At 37.6% G+C, this 21589-nt stretch overlaps 1 protein-coding gene across 3 annotated transcripts in view; it reads right to left on the bottom strand.

Annotated features, from left to right (window-relative positions):
* Nucleotides 1–7123: 7123 nt before the first annotated feature.
* The window catches only part of AEBP2 (AE binding protein 2), a 39992-nt gene continuing 25526 nt past the window's right edge, over nt 7124–21589 (bottom strand). Inside the window, exons 4-9 of one of the 3 annotated variants that reach the window (XM_056516319.1) lie at nt 17662–17848; nt 13484–13608; nt 10737–10804; nt 8826–8939; nt 8502–8568; nt 7124–7230 (exon numbers count right to left, since the gene is read on the bottom strand). In XM_056516319.1, the coding sequence (XP_056372294.1) occupies nt 8514–8568; nt 8826–8939; nt 10737–10804; nt 13484–13608; nt 17662–17848 (549 nt within the window). In that variant the 3' untranslated portion in view covers nt 7124–7230; nt 8502–8513. The remainder of the gene's footprint in view (nt 7231–8501; nt 8569–8825; nt 8940–10736; nt 10805–13483; nt 13609–17661; nt 17849–21589) is intronic. The other 2 variants (XM_056516320.1, XM_056516321.1) reach the window with 2 other exon arrangements.

Genomic DNA, 21589 nt, shown 5'->3' on the forward strand with positions numbered 1-21589 from the left:
TACAGGAACATAAAAGTTGTTTGGTTTGGGTCTGTTTGCTTTTAGCTCATGCTGAAATTGCCCAATTTTTCATTTCAGGAAGGAAAATGGCCCAAACACCAATAATCTGACTACCTAAACAATTTACATTTGATATGCACCCTACTTGACCAAAAGATAGAGAATTCCTGCCATGCCCTTTAGGAAAATGATCAGGTGGTCAAAAGTGCAATCTTGGGCATCACTAGCAAAGAAAAGGCATCAGAGGGGAAAGTGCCCAAGCACCAAAATTACCCAGACACACTTGACAAATGTGACCATGCTCAATCTTCTCAGCACTTGGGTAATAACATAACTTCAAGACTTTTCAGTCTTAGGGGTCAGTTTTGTTAAAAGGTAAGGCAGTTTCTCTTCCCTGCAACATCTGAGAGACACAGAGCAAGGAGAAAAGCAGAGAGGAGAGCTGGAGTGAATTAATGCACAACTGCATCCTGTATCAACAAACCAAAGTGCACACAGGGAGGCTGGTTCAGAAAAAGAACCAAACACTTCCAGCAGTCTCAGCACCAAGTGATACACTCACTTCTGCAGTTTAGTGTGGTAGGCTGCTGCCACCTCTTGGTTACAGACTCTTGTGAAATCAGATTTGATCCTACAACACACAGAGTGGAAATGTACTGTGATGTGTGGGATCTGAGCACCTGTGAGAACAGTGGGGTGGGACAGGAACATCATTTGTGCTTTCTGTGAACTGCACAGTGTGTGGCTGCATGTCCTGGTATTTACTTGGTATTTACTTTCTTCTAGCTTAAAATACCTTTGAATCTTCTACTGCTGAAATCAGCTCCCACTGGAATGCATGCAATAGCTACTCAATGATGAAATACTTTCTATGGTTAAAATTAACAAATATTTCAGCCAAGAAGAAAAAAAAAAAAGGGGTCCAAAGAGAGAAATACATCAGTAACTACAATGAGCAGTTTGCACAGATTGTAGTAATCACCCAGATGAGCATCAGCCAAGATAAGCTTTTGTTTGCACCTTTCCTCCACAGCAATTCCCTTCTGAACAAGAAATGCAGTTCAGTTTAAGGCAGAGGCCACCTTTTATCCACAAACCAGCTCTCTGAAATTTTTCAAACATACACAACAGTTATGTGCATCTGCCCATTTGAGAAGCTATTTGTAACTAGTCAGTGAGCTGTAAAACACACAAAGAACTACCAGAATCATGGATTTGACCTACAGAGCCTGTTACACCTCCAGCAGCAAATCCATCCAGCTCTGCCCATGAGCTCTGACTGTAACACAAACCTTCAGTCCCAAATCCATGACAAACTCCCAACAACTGCAGAAAGAACAGCTACAACAAAACTAAGAGATGAGCACAGGAGTATTAAAAACCCCTCAGATCTGTGATCCTCCTTTCCTAAGGCATACAACCCACCAAATGTTACCTGAGGCACACAGGTGCCTGGGGACTGGACACAGAATCCACGATGACTGCACAGCACAAGGGAAAGGCAGCAACACCACAGGATGGCTCAGAGGACAGAGCCAGAGGACAGAGCCAGAGGACAATTTCAATAAGTAATTACACCTGAACTTGCTCACTGGCAGCAGAATGTCTCCTGACATCCTCTTCTGCTTTCCTACCTCCTCACTTGTTTAAAAAGAAAGAATCCAGCTGCAGGCAACTGCTAATTAAATACTTGGGCTTTGAGCTATAGTTGTTATATGCTCACATCTGCTCTGCAATAAACAGTTTTAAGTGTAATTGACTTATTTTCCAGGATATACTCTAGGAAAGAATATTTTTGACATGAAAGAAAAAGCAAGCTGGGTCCAAGCCCCTGCCTCATATTTACTAGAAAGTAAAAGCTGCAGTGTTTAAAATTAGAACAGTTTAAAATGGTTTTATTGCTTAGGGGCAGTCTTGAATCTCACATTCCAAGGCTTTGCTCCCAAAACAACACATTTACTAATTTTTTGGCCTTGAAATTATGTAAATGCAAACATATATTTCAGTGCCTAGACACATTTAAGTGGCTCGTGTTGAGCATTTTGACTTAAAGGAATCAGGAGCAACATCATGTTCCATTGCCTGTGATTTCACAATGTGTCTGAGATTCAGATCTGAACAGAGACAAATATCCATAACACCCTCCTAAACCCAGCGAGGCATTGCTCAGAATCCATGTGTCTGCAAATCCCAGAGCCACAGGAGCTCAGACTCCATGTGTCTGCAAATCCCAGAGCCACAGGAGCTCAGACTCCATGTTCATGCACGAAACAAGGCAGAAACACGACTGAGCAATGACACTGAGCAGGGGGAGCTCACAGGCTGCATGGGGCATCCCACTTCTACTCCCAGGTCCTACCTTCAGCTGGGATGGAGCCCATCTTCTTCCCAGTGGCTGGGACAGTGCTGTTGTGGATTTAGGGTGACAAAGGGGCTGGTATCACATTGACCTGTTACTTTTTGCTGAGCAGAGCTTACACTCAGTCAAGGATTTGTCACTTCTCATGCTGCCCTGCCAGGGAGGGGGCTGGGGTGCCCAGACAGAACCAGGGCAGCTGACCCAAGTGACCAAAGGGACATCCTTTTATCATCACAAGGTCTCCAAGTTCATCTTCTCCTCCAAGTCTCACCCTTTGGCTAGTCAGAAGGGCTACTGTCTGTCTCAAATCAGAGGCAGTTCTTCACAGCAAATCTATGAGGGGATCTCTCATCCTCCATGAGGCTACAAACACAGGCAAAACACCAAGACAAAAGGATATTAAAATCTGACCATTCTTTTGAACAGCATCCAACAGACAGGACTCAAATCTCCTGTACACAAGCCAAGCCAAGGGGATGTTATCAGCAATTATCTCTCATTTGGGAAGAAATAAACAGATTTATCATATTACTTAGTATTTGCTGCTTTACTACTGAGGAGGATTTACAAAAGTTCAAAGGGCCAGTTTTAGAATTAGGAAAAACAAATAATGTAGCATTAATCACAGCACATTAATCTTCACAAATAACTGCAGGACTTGAATTTATCTGCAACTGGCTGACAACCAACAGCCCACTTCTTGTATGTAATCAACACAATTTTATTCCCTTTACTTTTTGAACCTACATCTCCTCACTCCACTGTACAGACATGTCCTGATTTTAACTCTTCTCTAGATAAGAGCTGGAGATAAGTGCATGGATTTGTGTGGGAGAGAAAGGGAAACAAGCCTTAGATCTCCAGACCACAGTTCCAGTCTAGAGCTGAGCTCTCAGCCTTGCAAGAGCCACCAAAGCCAGCAGAGCATCTCCTCCTTCCCTTCTGCAGCCCAGTAACACTGAGCCCTGGGCCCCACGAGCACAGCTCAGCACCAGGAGCCCTGGCAGCCACAACTCCAGCTCTGCCACCACCTCTGAAAGGGCAGGAGCTGCTGGAGAGCAAACTGCTCTCTGTAATTTGAGACATTTCAAATTCAACTACTTCGAGGCTGCAGTACAAGTTTTTGTGTTGCTCACAATAGTAGTGGAGGAGATGCTCATCTCCCCTTCTCCCAAAACATAACACAGAATTTTTAATAAAAGTTGACTCAACAAAGTTAATCAATATTCTTTGCCTGGAATAAATAAACACCAATGGCTGAAAGAAGCCATAGATTCAGCTGCTTTTTAAAAAGCCAACTTTCTATTATATGATTTCTTCTGTTGTACTTGTCATGCATTAATATGACAAGAACACTTAGAATACGTTCACTCACAAATTTAAAATGTCAAGGCAAGAAATCATTAAGTGAGACTAAATCATCAATTTCAGACTGAAGTATTAAACAAGACTAGTCTTCTGCACTAATTAATTCATACACAGTACTGAAAAGCTGAAGGGAACAGAAATCAACCACTTGAATTTTGATCATTAAAAACAATGCAGGTTTGAACACAATTCACCTGTTTTTTTCCAAATGATGCTAGTCTAGAATTAATGTGCAATTCAAGTTGAAATGGCTGATATAATTACTTCATGGACTAGAAGAAAAATAATAGTGCAACCTATTCCACATTTTGGCCAAAATCTGAAAGACACACAGTAATTTTAGAATTCATATTCAAAGTAAGAAGAAAATTATATTCAAAATAAGAAAAATACCAATTTGTTTCCGCTCTGTCTTTAATAAACAGATTATTAAGGTGCTTTAGCAGATCTAGTATCAAACAATCAGCTGTGTGCTATGCCCAAATGCCAGCTAGTTTTCCCAGACAATATTTCCACCCACTTAGCAACAGGCAGAGCAGGTCTTTAACCCCAAACACAATCCCTCACTCCAAAATCCTGTTAGTCCATTTTAGCAAACTGCACAGCTCAAGCCAACACATTCCAAAAGAATGGGATTTTGAACAGAGATACTGGTGTGCACTGCAACTCCCAAAAAGTGCAACTTTCAAGGAGCTGACATTTCTCTACAAAGAAAATAAACACTCGAGCTGGGAGGGAATGCAAGCTGTAGATGTCTGGAAAAACTAACATTAAAAAAATGTTCTTGAGAAAGAAAGGGAGAAACCTTGAAATGTTACATCCCAAACATCCCAAAACAAAGCACATGGAATTACTTAAAAGGGGAGAGGCCAATTATTTCAGAAACACTCTTCAAGAGTAAGAATAAGATGATTTTCAGAACAAAGTGACCAGCCCCCCCAGCACACTGTGGCAGTTCCACGTCCCTGGTACTGCAATGAAAGTGAAACCTGCCCAGGGGCATGAACAGGACTGGCATTTGAAACAAACCACCAGGAAATTCCAAAACTTCTAGAATGCAAATAACTTTCAAGCATAAAGTTTCAGCAATTCACTTCAATAACTACAAGGTAAAAACCAGCCAAATGTCCACTTACCTTTTGACTATTATGGAAAGTTTAATTAACTCCAATGTATCCATTTCTTCACAGATGTTTGCTATTTAAACCAGATAATAGTTTTTTCAAAACCAGGACAATTCACATTTTACATGAACACCACATTACTTGAATCCATGATCTCCCCCTTCTGCAAAGGTGTGTGTTACAACATGCAGAGGAAACAGTGTCACTTTTGGTTTGTTGTTGAAAACTCCATTGAAATTGTACAATTTTGAAGCTTAGGAGGTTTGTTTGCTTTGTTTTATTAGAAAAAATACTCAGGCAAGGTCTACAATCATCTGTCAATTATAAATGACTTACAAGAAACTCATGAAGCAATAAAATTAAAAAAATACAAATACAAACTATATCTGAAAACACTTCTATTTGGCAATTTTATAACAAATTCAAAAAAAAGAAAGAAAGATTACGGATTACTTTATAGGTACAGAGAAAGCAGTAGGTGAAGTGCTCAAGCAAAAAAAAATAAAAAACCAAAACACTGCATTTTTTCCAAAAATAAAGTCACGTCACTACAGATTTTATGAATAATACCCTTATTAAACAACCATTCCAGAACATCTTATATTAGTGGTGCTTTTAATCTGCACTTCAGATCATTGATAAGATTATTTTTTTGTGTATATATAACATTTTTAACCCACTGGAGCCAAGCAAGCCACGTGTCAGTACCAATGCAGAATGCATTTGTAGAACATTAGGATATGCTCACTTCTGCAACCAAAGGGTTACTTTAAGTTTTAAACTATTTAATAAAAATTTAGTGTAAAAACTGCTGGTTATTAGTTTCACTGTAGTAAATTCCTCCCCAATAAGGAGGATTAACTCTGCAGTTTGACTGCATATATCCATACAAATTTTACATATTAGTTCCTTCCGACAGCAAGGAAAAAACTAATTCTGTGTTCACTATTAGAAAGGAGTGCCATGAATTAATTATGGGTACTATTCATCCCTCTAAGATTTCTGGGAAGGATGTTCAATGTATTTTTGTTCTTACAACAGATACTAACAGTAGTATATAGTCCCTTAGGTATGTAAAAGAAGGTTTTTTTACTGTTAAGGAAGGTGCTTTTTTAAAACAATTCTTCTGGCAGCACTAGTGAATTACAATATCCTTCAATATTATTTCTACCGTAATATATACACTTTAACTTTCATGCCTCTAGAAAAACATCTACAGTACATTTCATAATATAAAAATATATTACAAATCTGCTGAAATATTTACAAGCAATGTCCTATTATCTATATGCAACATTTTTGTCTCCATACAAAGACTAACAGGTTAGACACATCTCTATTTGTCAGTTAAAAAACATCCACGGCTCCTTGCTTATTAAGCAAGAAAATGATTTTACTTTCCTTTTCAAAGCCAACTTTGGTGCATAAAGGATTGAATTTCTAGATTAATTTTCTTTAAAAAATACCATTTTCTTTACATCTAGAAAACATTAGACCAAATAAAGTATACTTTACAAGTGAATGGGGATCCTAGAGGGTCAAAAAAGCAAAATAAATCACCAGTAACACTGACTGCTCACACCGAGGTTTTCCAAACCTGTCCACTGATAGGAGCACATCAAGCAGATCTGATTAGCACACTACACTAGTCCTGCACAGGGGCAGGCAGACTGCAGCACTCTGAGCATCCTGCCACCAGCACGTGCTCAGAGCTGCCTGCAAAGCACAGTCCATCAACACGTCTCAGCACCACAATCCACCAGCTCTGGGCTGCAGAAGGACACGGGTTACAAATGACCAATGGTTACTCAGAGGGCACAGGGAGTCCCTTGGGAGCTGCTCTATTGTCTGGCATGTTAGATCTGGTGAGCACTGACAGCAGCCCAACAGCTTGTTAACAGTTCTCCTGGGAATCGGGAGGAAATGGTGATGGTTACTTTTTCTTCTCATCAAATACAGACTACTGCATTCACTAAAGAAAAAAGCAGCTTAAAGAAGCAAGCATGCAAAGCCTTTTAGCTGTTCCACTAAGTTGCCAGAAGAGTGTTTGCTCAGTCTCCCACTGTACCATTCCATGAAAATGTGGATATACAGTAATATATTAATATATTCCACAGAAGCATCAACTTCATTCACAGAATGTTTACACTAAGCATAAATATTTCTCTAACCATAAAAAAGAAGAAAAAAAAAAAAAAAGAAAAAAAAAGAAAAAAAAAAGAAAAAAAAAAGAAAAAAAAGAAAAAAAAAAGAAAAAAAAAAAAAGATGGGATTTGACTAATGTGCAACTTTATTTCTAAATCCATTGTCAGTGACTAAGACTGCAGGTGTCCCCACGTGCTTGGTTTTTACCTCTTCAACCTCTTCTGGGGCATTGTTCTGCAAGAGAAGATGGCACAGCTTTAGATTAAGACCCTGTGATGTATACATCAGTCAGCTGAATGCACTATGAAGTCATGACTATACAAAATCTACTTTCACTTGATTAAAACCAAGAGCCAGTTCAGATGATCTCATAAAAGTGAACATTTCAGATAATTATTTCAAACTTTCTATTAAAGCATGACATTTTAGCATGACATTAATAGCTGCCACTGAATTTCATTAACTACCTTTTCCTCCTGCAAAGTTTTGCTTTTTAAATTTGTATCATTAAGCTCCCTCAGCTGGTCCCAAAAGCCCATTTCAATCACAGACTGATCCATACTGCTAAAAATAGAGTACAACATTACATGTGGGGACCTTCATTTTCTTTGGGAGAGATAGAAATTTTTCTCCAAGGGCTTAATTCAGAGATCATTACATTTTTATTTTAAAAGGTTATTTTTTTCTTTTCAAAGCAAACTATTCTATCAAGCTCAGCAAAGGTAATCAATATAAAATTATTAACACCTCAATTAGATTATAAAAGTCACTGTGTTAAGCAGTTTTAAAACAAAAATCCAATTTTGCCATAACATTGTTATGATTTTACCATTAAGAGCAATGATTCATAGACTAAGGGAAGTATTTAAACCACATTTACAAAGATAGCAAATACAGTAGGATTGGTTTTCATATTGTAAAGCAAGTTTTCATTAATTTGATTAGTGAAATACACTGAATGTTAAAGGTGAACTGAAAGGCTTATGGCACTGAAAGGCCTCAGATCAGTGTTTGATTTACTCCTTCAGACTCTTGGTCACTGATGTTAAGGAAGAAACATAGGAACACTGAACTTCTGTTATGATAAACTTTCTTTCCACAACCCATTTTCATGGATTTTTAATATAGTCACATAAATGTCTCTATGGATGCTCAAAATTTCAGAAAGAATTAAGCATTTCAGATTACCTTTAAAAACTGTACACACAGAACTGTGGGTACTGACAATCATGGGAGAGCAGTAATAAAGGGGTGGGGGAGAATCAGGAAATGATTAGAAACCAGATGGATTAGAAGCCAATCTGAGGGCCTAAAATAGAAATGTGAAAGTAGCTTAAAGACAAGTAACATGGATTGTTCCCTTTTGTCCCCCTATAAAGAATCTTGTAATAAAAAAACAACAGTACTTGAATACAAGTACAAGTTTCAAGGTAATACTGCATGTATTACAGCTGAATATAATATGGAAAGATAAATTTGGACTTTAAAAAAATTGGTATACAAACCAGTATGTGATCTTAACAGAAGTGATCTTTCAGGATTCCACTGTATGTACCTCCTTTACTAGAATTTCTGTACACCAAGCACAAAAAAGTAAAATACACTTGGTAAATACACACATTGCCCGTTTCTCAGTCACTAGAGTTTAGTTCAAGAATTAATTCTGAAATAACTTAAGACCTCAGAACTTAACTCCTGGACGTTTCCAGTGCCAAGGCTCCCTGATCTGGTGTATAATTCATTAGCAATCCTGATTTTCCAACGTCAAAAAGTTAAGTGAGGCTTAAGATTACATTCAAGTAAAAGAAGTTTCAAAATTAAGATGTTACCTGTAAATGTTTGGGTCCAGAAGCAAGGCAGTATCTTTTGGTAGTTTTGATAAATGAACTACTTTAGTTTTTAACTGATGTCGCTCACTTTCATTTACCCACACATCAGGCAGACTATGAATAAATAAATAAAATAAAAATATTCAAAAAAGATCAACTGTTTTTCTTACCATAAAATTACGTGGTAAACTAGTACATATGAAGCAATTGTCACATTTCCCTGGTTAAAAAGCATCTTCACAGCAATGGGGAAAGGCAGCCAATCTTTACACCTTATACTCCCAAGGTTTTCAGGCTCTCAGTTTGAAAGGACACTGAACTTAGATTATTCCAGAAGGATATTCCAAGAGCTCAATGACAATGGTATTACATTCTCACTGTAACAATTTAATGTGAAAATGGGCAAGAGAAAAAACAACCAGACTGTTGAAAGTAATTTATTTCACTAGGTAGAGATTCTCTGATTCTGTTCAATTAAAGGACAGAATATATGCAGGCACTGAGCTCTGAGTTACACTAATTCCCTTGCTCCAAGCTCAAGGGTTTCAAAGGCAAAATGCTCCAGCTTGGCTGAAGTTAACTGATTACACTCTTCTTTGGGTTTCTGGTGGGTTTGAAACATTTTCTACATGTCCTAGAAGCCAAAGATGAGCTTCAGGTTGGGGGAGCAGTTTGTAATTAAGGTGTCTAAGTCTTTGAAACAGGTTTCAAAGTGAGAAGTCCAACACTTAAAACTAAATTTGCATGAAAGCCAGCTGCAACTCAAATCCAATTTTTTGGGCATGCTATTCAAAACATGAAATGAAACCCAGAAATCCTAACCCAGCAGGAAAAGGAGTTTCTCCAATTAAAACTTTCAGATGAAAGAGGAAGAAAAAAAGAAAAAAACAACAGGGCAGAGGAGGAGGAAGAAAACCCAGCAGGAAATCCACTTATTCATTAAGTCTTACTGATCATGAAAGGTGGAAAAACATCATAGAAGTTTTTAAAATAAAGCCAAAAATCAGTTTTTAGACAACCAACACTGGGAAGAGATTTTCAGTAGCAAATGTATGCTCAAGATACAAACAGCAAAAAGGAAAACTTGTCACATGCAGAGATTTGAAACACAAAGAAAGACAGTAACTCAATAAGCTGATTTATTGGCACCTAAAATAAATTCCTGCTCTTAACAAAAACCAAAACCAACAGAACAACCCCACCCTCCCAGCCCACTAGAAGTTATTTCCCTCTTGTGCCTGAAATACACACTCCACCTAACCTACCTAAGCCAACCAAAATGCAAACAAAACACATGAAACATGTTATCCCTCTGACCCAAACAACCAAGTCTAAGTTCCACTGGGAATGTCTTAACATTACTGAACAACCTGCCTTCTCCAATGCACAGATTCTAATACTGAATTATCTGCAGGAGCAAAAGACTCATTCAACTCTGAATTAAAACAAAAAAATACTCTTTAATTTATTTTTCACATTCTAGTGCTGCATACTTCTTAGTGCTGATCTTACAATAAAATTAACTGTCTTGATCTGTAACAGTTTTAAATGAATAATTTCAGAATGCTGTATAGTACTGCCATCTATCCTAAAAGGAATCAAAAAACTGCCTATTTTATAAGAATATTTTAGCTTTCTTCACTCAAGGTAAATTGAAACTTGTGACAAAATGCATTAAAAATACAGAAACAAGTTTAACTGAACTGGTATTAGAGCCCAAAGACTTGAAAGTGAAAATCAATAAACTTATTGCTTAATAATTTCTAAACTTCTAAATTACTTTTTGAAAAGCATTTTTAAAATATTAACTTCAACTCCAATATTCAAAGGTACAAAATAATTTAGTGACAGTTTATTGATCCCACAGTAAATCCTTCCCCATTTAAAACATATCAGCAGCAATATACTCACATGTCCTCTGGTGTCCAATGAAGCAAGAGTTTTATTTTGCCAGAGTCTTCTTTTCTTTTAGCTATTACCTATAATAATTACAAAATCATAATTAAAACCAAATTACAGCTTTTATAACTCAAAAATTGTTATTCTTCATGTCCTACTAGACATCCATAGAAAGCAAACTGTAAGTTGTGTGTCTGCAATAAATATGCTCTAAAGACTTACAACTGTTTTGCAAAGAACTTAAGTCCATTTAGGTTTTTAAGTTAAAACCACAGTTCAGCCAGAAGATGCACACTTAATACAGCTTTATTGGGAAATATTCTTACTATACTATCCACATTTCCTGCACTGTCCCAGAAACAAAATGGAAATTCAAAGGAAACTTGACTCAAACCAGACCTGGAGTTCTGCTGACCTCTTCTGGAAAAAGGAAACAATTTCACACTGTAAATTGGTAGGTATCTCACTGTATCAATTACTGTCTTACAAGGTTTCAATACACTGAAACAATGGAACTAGCTAAAATACATGTGGCCACTGAGCTGAAACACCTAAAAAAGCTAAAACCAGAGAACAGCTCAGTGTTCAAATGCTTTAGAGATATAATTCAGGCCACTTCAAAGGCTGGGGGTGGCATGACAGGATAACCTATAAGTTACATTTTTAAATCAGTCTAGTGTCTGCTCCTTAGTTTAACTAGATCTGCTTGGCTTTTTCCATCTAACAGTTCAGAGAACTAAAATACAAAGAATTTGACTCCATAAAAGCAAACAGAGAAAAAAATCACAATCAAGTCAAAGGTGTACTCTGAATGGCAAGCACATTTCTTCAAAAAGGTTTTATTAATGACTGCATTCTACATCTCTCCATATCTACAAAGAAAAGGTTGTGTTTAAAAAAGGATATATAAATGAAAGATGTGCCTTTTCAGAGAACATGCAAGGTATTTACATTGACTGCTTAGAAATTCTTTGTATTAGAATATCTGCCCTGAAATATACTGCATTGTGCTGACATTATTCTCAGGCTGCCTAAAGCAATAAAGCCACATCATCTGTCTGTTTTTAGACAGCTTGGCAATTTCATCTTCCTATTTTCCACCTTTCAAATTAGTGTCTCTGATAACTGCACATTTTTTCTTCATCTGAAGATAGACCACACAAACTTATCTTGCCATTTAGCCAGTCACCATTCCAATGCCATGTCCTAATGCCTTTAAGTAATGTAAAACAGTGTTTGCATCTGAGGTGTCATTATCTCATAACAGTGCACGTGCACACAACAGCTCCTAGCCCACCTTCTCTTTTCAAAGCTGATTTTAGGCTGAATCTCAACAAGCTGATGTCCATCACACCAACTACAGCAGCCAAGTGCAGTGTGGGGCTGCAGCCCTAGAGCAGCTCTGCCACAGCTGGGGTCTCACCAAGCTCCTTCCATGCCCAGTGACACCTGCACAGGGGAGCTAAAAGGATTTCACCACTCCCCTCATGTTCATGTGAAGCAGTTCCAGAGCAGATTCCTGCCTCTAGTTCCACCTCCTTATGAGTTATTCCAGCAGCCAGAGCTGCTCTTGCACTGCCTGGATAACCTTTCAGGTTAAAGCAAGCTGTGAACTGGAACAGAATCTGCTTTTCCCCCAGCACTGTGAAATCCACACTGGCCAGGGAAACTCAAATGAGATTTAAATACAACAGCAGCTGACCCACCTGCAATCCCCACCTGCAGCTGCTGCACAAGGTACAGCAACTACAGCAGAAGCCATTTGGGAAAGATTTCCTGTACAGGCCACAGGTATCTACAACAACCATCAGTCTTGCAGAGCAAGGTGAAATAAGCTTCAAGCATACAAAATCATCTTGGATTTATGGAAAGAGACTGACAGTTCAGGAGTCTGAATCCCATACTAAGATTAAGCTGTAGCTGAAGCCATGGCAGCCTTATGTGGACTATTCTACCAATTCTGCTCTATTCTATTCTACCAATCTGGACTATTCTACCAATTTAAAACCATCTCTCCCCATTTTGTCCCATCTCTTACTTCTTTTTCTTCAGCCAAGTCTCCACTTTTTACATGCCCTTATCTCCCAACATGCTTAAGAAAACCTGAGGTTATTCAACTTTTTAAACTTCTGATCCTTCTACCCCAATTCAGTACTTTATCCCTGAACTCTTCTAAATCAATGTTGATGTCTTTCCTATCCAAACACAAGTTTCCCACTTGGTTCTTGCCTCCTTTCAGCAATTCACCGATATTTTGGTGTTAAGTTTATTAAAAGAAAAAAATGGGGACAGGAATAAAATAAATTTATTCAGGATTATATCTTTTAAACTGGAGGAAAAAAGGAGAAAACGCATATTTCAGATCAGCATCTTTACATATTTAATTACATACCAAAAATATTTCTTGTGATAAATTAGCACTGCCACTCATGACCATGGAAATGCCATCTGAACCACATTCTTATTTACAAGACATAATGAATTTGCTTCTGCAACACAAAGTTGCTGTTAGATGTGCCCCAACTGGATCAGGAAATATTGCAATCCATTCTATCTGTGAGCTAGAACAACTACCACCAATACTTCTTAAAAGTTCATTTTACTAATAGCAGTGGACAAGTCAACCATAGAAAAGATCCACTATTACTTATTTCTGAAGAAGCACCTACAGCAGTAAGAGGAAAACAGAAATCTTGCTGGAAGATTAGATTTTTTAGACACACAGGTAAACAAACAAAATGCATCACATGTATACTTACAGTACTATGAAATACAACACTGTGGCCTTTTCCTAAACTTTCTATATGTGCTGAGAGATTAAAGCAGATGGCTCGATGTCTTATGGCATCCAGTGTTTGTGCATCAAAGAAGTCATGAGGTCTTGCTGGAAAAAAGGAGGAGAGATCCTTAGTGTGCAACACACTGAAGGCATTCAAACACATTCAAGCCTGTAAATAGGTCTGAAGTGGCATTAGTAAATCATTTATCATTATGTCAGCAGCATTACCTTGTCAGAGCTGCAAGCATTCATTTCACTGAGAGGGAGAAATTATTCCTAAAGAAGCACAACTCAAGTTTGGTCTAAACACACTCCCTGTGGCTGAAACAGCTATTTCCAAAAATGCAACCACATCCACTCATTTCAGTTTCAATAATGCTGAACAGCCAGCTGGAAAACTCCACACTATCACACATTTCTTTCTATGCACAAGTTGTCCAATCCATGTTCTTGGACTATCAGTAAACACTTTCTACCCAAGAAGCACCAACTGCATGCATCCCATTTTACCCTTTAATTCAGTAAAGCACAACTAACACCTGAGATTTTACAACCAGTATAAAACCAGCAGGCATTAGAAAGACTTCTCCTTTTAGAAAAGGATTTTTATAGTCAAATGTTTCTTGAACAGCAGAAAGATTATTGAATTTTAATTTAGGGTGTAAAAGAAAGTCCATCAATTCTACACTAAAAGTACTTAAACTGAAAAATAATTGCTGTTAAGAATCTATTTGCATGGTATTAGAAATATTTCACAGAAAAGTTTTTAAATATACCATATAAAACTGTAATAACAATACATTAGCAAAAACAATGAATGAAAACGTTTGCATTTTTAAGCCTTGCTTGAGAAGAGCAATTTATTAAATAATACACTGAAATGAAAATAAATAATAGGAACTCTGCATGAATGAAGGAACATGGAAAAGGCCAGCCAGAGGAGAAAGCAAGCCACAGACTCTAATCCTGAATCACTCTACATCAAAATTTCTAAGGCAAGTAAGATCTCTGTAGCACCATGAATGTAATCAGCTAAAAGGGTGCCACCAGTAAAACAAGCTTTTATCATAAAAGGCTGATCTTCAAACTTAGAAGAACATGCCTCATTTATGGACAGGACAAAAGAAAAGTAAACCTTTTAAAATGGCAAGATGTTACCAATTAAGTAACAGTCCAAATTCTCTTTATAATCCAAGTTAGAAGATGGGTATTCCCATCACACACACCCACAGTAAAGTCCTTGTACATTATGCATTCCCTCAGAGAAGGGTGCTCCCTTCAGATCTAAAACTGAGCAAGCAAATGGATAAATCTGCTGTACTTAAACTATTAGGAATTTATACATGAGGGTGCTTCAGTAGCAGCATATATTGGTTATTAATTGCCAAATATTTAGTAATGCACTTCCACCTTTAAAAAAATCAGGGACTAATAAAACTGTGAGGTAGAAAAACCACGCTGATAACATTTTTTTCCAGAGACAAATTGCTTTGTGCTGAAAAACTGCCAGCTTTTGTCTAATTATTATCTGCAAGAGATTGAAACAGATTTTCCACTATCAAATGGCATTTGGTTTCACATCCATGCCATTAAGTCCTTGCAATCCTACTTGCACAGGACCTGGTACATCTGTTAAACATCTCTCCTTTTGGGCACCTAAAAATATCTAATTATAAATCCAGGTTCTTAGCTTTATATAGTCTAGACTGAAAATGCTTAATGATGCTAACAGTGTTATTTTGGCTTCTTTGATAAGGGTCTGGACTTTCCCCATTCTTCTTGTAAAGACAAACCACACAAACTTGCAGACTTGATTCTTCAACTAAAACTAAGCTAAGAAACAGAAAGACAAGCCAAATTGTATCAGCCCTTTGTCAGGTTCACTCCACCAACAGTAACCTGCACAAAGTTGGAAAGGAGAGCTGCCAATAGTTAGCATTTTCAGAAAATGCCATCAACTTTGGATACATTTCTGGGTCACATACCCTCTGGAGAAATACATTACAGCAGTGAGTTCCCAATTCAGTTAGAGATGATTTCTGCCTTAAGGCAAAAGTCTACAGCCAGCATTGCATTTGTCTCAAGAGGCAAGAAGATAAGAAATTGCTCTAGCAGCTGTCATTTTTCTTCCTGTGCAACACTTGATCAAGACAGCAGACCATTCAAATACTGCAGTCTTCCCACAATATTTATTATTTACATTTTTGTCATAAATTAATTCATAACTTCTGCAGCAAATTCTTATTACAACTAAAGCATATTAACAGGTGATTTTAAGTTTTAATTATGAAACTCTGATTTGAAATTTGTAAGTCAAATAATATTATATGATGTTTATCAATTACTAATAAAATGACAACCTGAAAAACTACTTCTGCATATAGTTGGGATTAAAATTAAGATGCATTAAATCAGCCACCTAACAAACTCGACGTGGAGAAGCAAGCTAACATGCAATTCAAGAAATTCTGAAAACTGAAAATTGTGAAGGGACCAGTCTTAGACATTTATATTTTGAGTAACACAGTCAACAAACCACAATGATCCTTTAGAACCCTGCAATTATCTCAAGGTGTCTCTCTCATTACATCTAAGATGCAAAAGGACACTGCAAAGTGAGCCCACTAACCCTTTACTGATCAGCCTTCACTTCTGTGACCTCACTTACACAGACTTCCAGAGTGAAAGGGAAAACTCTCTGAAAATCCAATTCTGAAAAGAACAGAAACAGGTTTCTAATTCCTTTAAATGCTTGAATCAAAATTAGAGGAAATCCAATTGAAATTAGAAATCTCTACTTTTAAGATGCTGTTTCACAATACCATTTGCTCATGTATATTTTAAGAATACCCAGGCATTCCCAGAGGCCAAGGAAACTGCAGAATTCCAGAGGATAATGTAACTTCCCAGGATATGCTTGTCTGCATGCAAGGCAGAAACACGACCACTGCTTCATAAATTTCCAGAATTATGTTCCTTACAGAACAGGTGAGGCATTAAGAATAAATCATAAAAATGTGATAAGGAGTAATCACCTAAGACCACCACTATGTGAATTCATTGTTGCACTACCATATGAATAACTGGTAACTGTATTTCTTCATAGGAAGAGAAAGATGGATACAGTGAAATGTTCTGCTACAGAAGAGTTTTGGAGAAATAAAACTGCAGACAGCACAAGATTATTTAAAATGTCCGGTGGTTCATAAAAAGCAGTATCTTGTGCTACTTTTCAATACTGTAAGAAAGATTTTGAAGTAAAAATTCATGTCATCTTTTCTTCAGCTGTTGACATAACAGCAGAAAAAAATGGAAATGGATTTTTTCTTGTCTCCTCTAAAATGCACATGTCAGAATAACATTTCAGTACTAGCAAATGATCAGTTTGGCACTGGAGAGGTGCATCCAAAGCAATTATAACCCAAAGTGAAATGTTTTAACAATTGCCTCATCCTTCTAAACTATTCCTGTAGATTAGAATCTCTCTAGAAATTTGATGTTTTCTTAGTCTAATGCTAGGACATGAGAACATCAGGAACTACCAGATCCAAATGGAGGTAAGAAGAGGTAAGAAGAGGTAAGTGGTCATTTCTTGCTAGAGGAAACAGCTCTCACTTTAACTGACAAATCACACCTCTCAGCACACCGGATCATATAAAATGAGTGAACATCAGCTATGTGGAGACAGATTAAAAAAACATAGCAAGTCAATTCTGCCCAGAATTAAATCTTGGTTATGCTCATAAAACTGTCATTAGCATAATGAAATGTTGTGCTCAAAACCAGCTTATATAACATGCATTTATCTCTAATTTATATGAATCTGCAATCTCTGTCTGAACTTCAGACCTCATCAGCACTGAACAGAACACTTTCCAGCAGTAATACAGTCAGTAAACAGAAAATTACTCTGAAATGAAAAGTTTCTTTCAACTGGCAGCTCCATTTCTTGCTCACAGGAAACTGATATTTTTTCCTCTGCGTGTCCTTCTCTGACACACAGATATTTACCCTGAAAAGGAACACAAACAGGATCTGGAATTGCTTTCTTCCCATCACAAGCTATGCCAACTCTATCAGATTCAAATATGCAGAGCAACCAGCAGAGTGAGGAGGAACTTTCCCTCTAGGACAAACTTTCCAGGCATTTCCACTTACGTAGTGATCGCCGTCTCTTGTTCTTCAGTTTTCTTCTTTTATTCATTCCAGCTTTAGATGGAGATTCCTCTTTGGCCTTTGGCTGGCTGGCAACTTTAGAAGAGTTCTGCTGGCTGAAGTGTGTGGGCACATGACGGGCCAGTCCCCCCTGAGACGCAAAGCTGGCGTTGCAGCCACCGACGACACACTGGTGAGAGAGCACAACAGAGTCATGGCACAGCAGCTCCAGAGACCCTGCTCTGCCCTGGCTGCCCAGCTGCAACACACTCCAGCAAAACCATGCACTTCTCAAAGAAAAACATACTCTCAAATACATTTGTTGGAAGTTGTTAACTCTCAGTAATTATTGTTTCATGAAATAATTTTTTTATGCCATACTGTATTTTATAGTGTATAGCATAAAACTAATCTCAAACAATGCACTGGGAAACTTTAGGTTTCTGAAGAACTTCCCTCTCCTGTGCTGTTACTGTTTCTCAGCAGCTCTCCAATGGTCTCCCTTGATAACAGTAACACTCTCTAACATCCCCTTTCTTGTGACAAAGCAGAAGTAACAAACATCCTTACCCACATCAAATTTGTAACAGCTTAATGCTCTTTGTAAATGCTACAAAACGAACTGCTGTCTTCAGTTCCATCTAAAACTAACAGTAAAGTTGTGGTAACAATTATTTAAACATTCATTTTGGGATGCTGCTATTGCTTCAGGAGCATTTAAGGCAGTTCTCATTTAAAGGAAATGTCCTGTCTCAACAGAAAACTAAGATCCAACAATAAACAAGCATGAATACCAAGTGAATGATAGCAGCAACTAAGCTTGTACTGCCTACAATTACTGGCATTTATATGAGTATCTGATCCATATTTACAATTATTTAATTTACAAAATAAGCATTTAATTTATACCACTGGAGAGGGAAGCACAACCCTTTGCTATTGTGCTTTTCTATTGAGCTTGCATGAGTAATAGAAAAGTGATTTTAGAATATGCATTTCATCACTGGCTGCAATTAGCTGTGTATCCATATGATTGATTTTTCTCTGGATTCAGAGAACAGCAGTGGGACAAAGGAGTGGATCAGCCAGTAGCAAGAATCCTATCACCAGTTTAAACCACTGGAAAGTTCTCCAACAGGAGCTAGGGAATTAGTAATGCTGCTGCAACTATGGCCCCAGTGCTGTGTCATTTGGAAGGCTAAGGATGAATTTCCAAGCTCATGCCTGCACATTTAATTGGAAGACAAGAAAACAGCTTTAGAACTCCACATGCCCCACTTTTCACCCCTGAACCCCACCTGTGTTTTCTAATAGTGGTTGCAGAACTGAAAAGCCTATTTCTGCCCCAGACTCAGCATGACCAGTAGTAAAAGACAGTATCCACAAAGAGAAAAAAACTGTGCTGTCCCCTGTGTTATAAACTGTGTTAACAGCTTAATACTTGCCATAGGACTAAAAATACCTACATAGATTTAAAGGCAGTAAAAGGCAAAAAATGGAAAGATGTTTTTCAATTTTTTGGTGTGTTTGCTCTGTTTTTTTTAAAGGGAAGAATTCTTAAAGTTCTACAAGTACTGAACTAACTCAAAAATCCCTGACAAAAAGCTTGAGGAACCTTCACACTGTATCTGTTCCTCCCACTAATAAGCATCAAAGAATTGTGAAGATTTTTACCAAAATCCCCCCTACACATTTTTACCTTGCCCTAAGATTTCCCATATTCAAACAACAGCAATACTGTCTGCTTAGCTGGCAGTAACTTAAAATGCAAGAACTCCCAGCACACCCATGAATCCCAACACACTCTGGATGCTGATCTCATTTACACTATGGTAACTTCAACACAATTTCCATTACTTTCAGTTCTTACTGAACATTAGAATTTACACTTACAGAATCACAGGATGGTTTGGGTTGCAAGGGTCCTTTAAAAGTCACTCAGTGCCAAGCCCCCTGATGTGGGTAAGGCCAGCATCTACTAAATTAGACTGATAAGCCACTCAACCTGACCTTGAACCCAAACCACTTATTTTTATGAAAGATGACTTAACCCACAACCAAGATATGTGTAAAATGCATGTGTGCATTAGTTTAAACATTTTTTGTCCTTGAAATATCTGTCTTGCCCATAAAAGCAGATTCATGAAACTAAGCCACAAAATCTAAATTTAGGATTCACTCTTACTAATGTGCTCCTGACTTCAGATTCCAGCCCTTTCTGATCACACAAACACTGTCAAGAAAAAGCTTAGCTCAAGGAAAGCTCATATCCTGAAATTCAGTTACACTTGAGAAATTAAAACTTTAGTTTTACCAATGCCTGCTGGAGATCAAAAATAACCTAAAGCCTGGTACAGTGCATGCTTTACCATATTCCAAGTTAAGTATAGTATCAAAAAGACAACACCTTTGGGAAAAAAAGCACAAACTATGTGTCAGGTACTTTTCTAGAACTTTTCATACCATAACTGTGCTTCTTGTGAGATGGGAAACACAGTTTTATGACAAACTGCAGGTTGACTCACAATGTCACAGCTTAACTTTTTTGTCATGTACAGAGCAAACAATCACAAATATAATATATGGATTATCTAAACAAGCTACCACTAACTTTTTTTGCTCTACCCAAGTTTTACTTTCAAAATCCTCAAACCAGCATCCTTAGATCCTCAATATCTGCACCTTGCAACTAGAAATTGTCTTTTTCCACCAAGTGTATTAATAGTCTACAGCCACAGCACAAAATAATTGCAGAAATTATTACATTCAGATTTCATGTACTTTGAGACTACCTGATCATGCCTTCAAATAATCAACAGCTGACAGATCAAAGATGACAGAGAATGCCTTTGTAGCAGACAGGAAATAGCAGAAGAGGAGAATGAAAAAATCTTACCTGTTTGTTCTTTTTCTCTAAAATAATATATCCAGCAATCCGTTACTAATGGTAAAGTCTCTTCTCTCCAAAGATAAGGAGCAGTTCAGGCTGTCACTTCAGGATCTCTGGACGGTAAGTCATACCAAATCAGCTTCCCACCAGATCATCATATACCTCTAGAGGGCTTCTAATAAATCAAACTCAACTATTATGCACAACTTGAAACCAAGCTTTCCATTTCCCCCCCAAAACCTCCATCTCAAAATTTTGCATTGACTTTGCAATACAACAGACTGGGTCCGGATTGGTGGATATGTTACTTCAAGAGAAAGTAAGTAAACATGTAAGAAGTTTAATTTCTCCAGTGTACCCATACCCACCATTATTAATGGGCAGTAGTGACCAGTGACTTTTACAAACAGGATATAAAAGTTTCTGGCAATGCAGGTTTCTGTTCTAAATTCAAATTAACCGTATCTCCTACTTGGGTTATTCAACATGTAATTTTTTCTAGTAAATCTGACAGTAATGGTTTAGACATCTGGGTAAACTTTCTTATTGTCTCAACATGTGTTTGGGCAGAGGCCTTTATATTTTACATCTGCACCTGCAATGCTCTAATGGACAGAAAATATTCCCAATGAAGACTGTGTTTTCTATATTTCACCAAGCATTACTCTACTGAGAGTTGTATCAAAGGCAGTCACCCCTTCCTGAATTCTGGAAGTTACAGGGAGCATCAAACTCATTTTTAATCCTACTTTCTTCCCCCATTTTAAGGAGAAGCCTGCAATGAACCTGTGCACTACCATTCACTGTCACTAGAAACATCTACCCCATCTGACCATCAAGAGCATTTCCACTGGGACCCAGAGGTGAAAGCAGCTGCTAGCATTCCCACAGGCATCCTTATAGGATCATCTAGGCTGGAAAAGATCTTGAAGATCATCAACCCCAATCCTAATGCTATATGCAATTATTTGTTATTTTTATTTTATTATTACTTAATGCAATTTTTTTACATAAAATCTTCCACTATTTCCTGTGCATCTA

Source organism: Oenanthe melanoleuca, chromosome 1A (assembly GCF_029582105.1).
Source record: "Oenanthe melanoleuca isolate GR-GAL-2019-014 chromosome 1A, OMel1.0, whole genome shotgun sequence".
Taxonomy (NCBI): Eukaryota; Metazoa; Chordata; class Aves; order Passeriformes; family Muscicapidae; genus Oenanthe; species Oenanthe melanoleuca.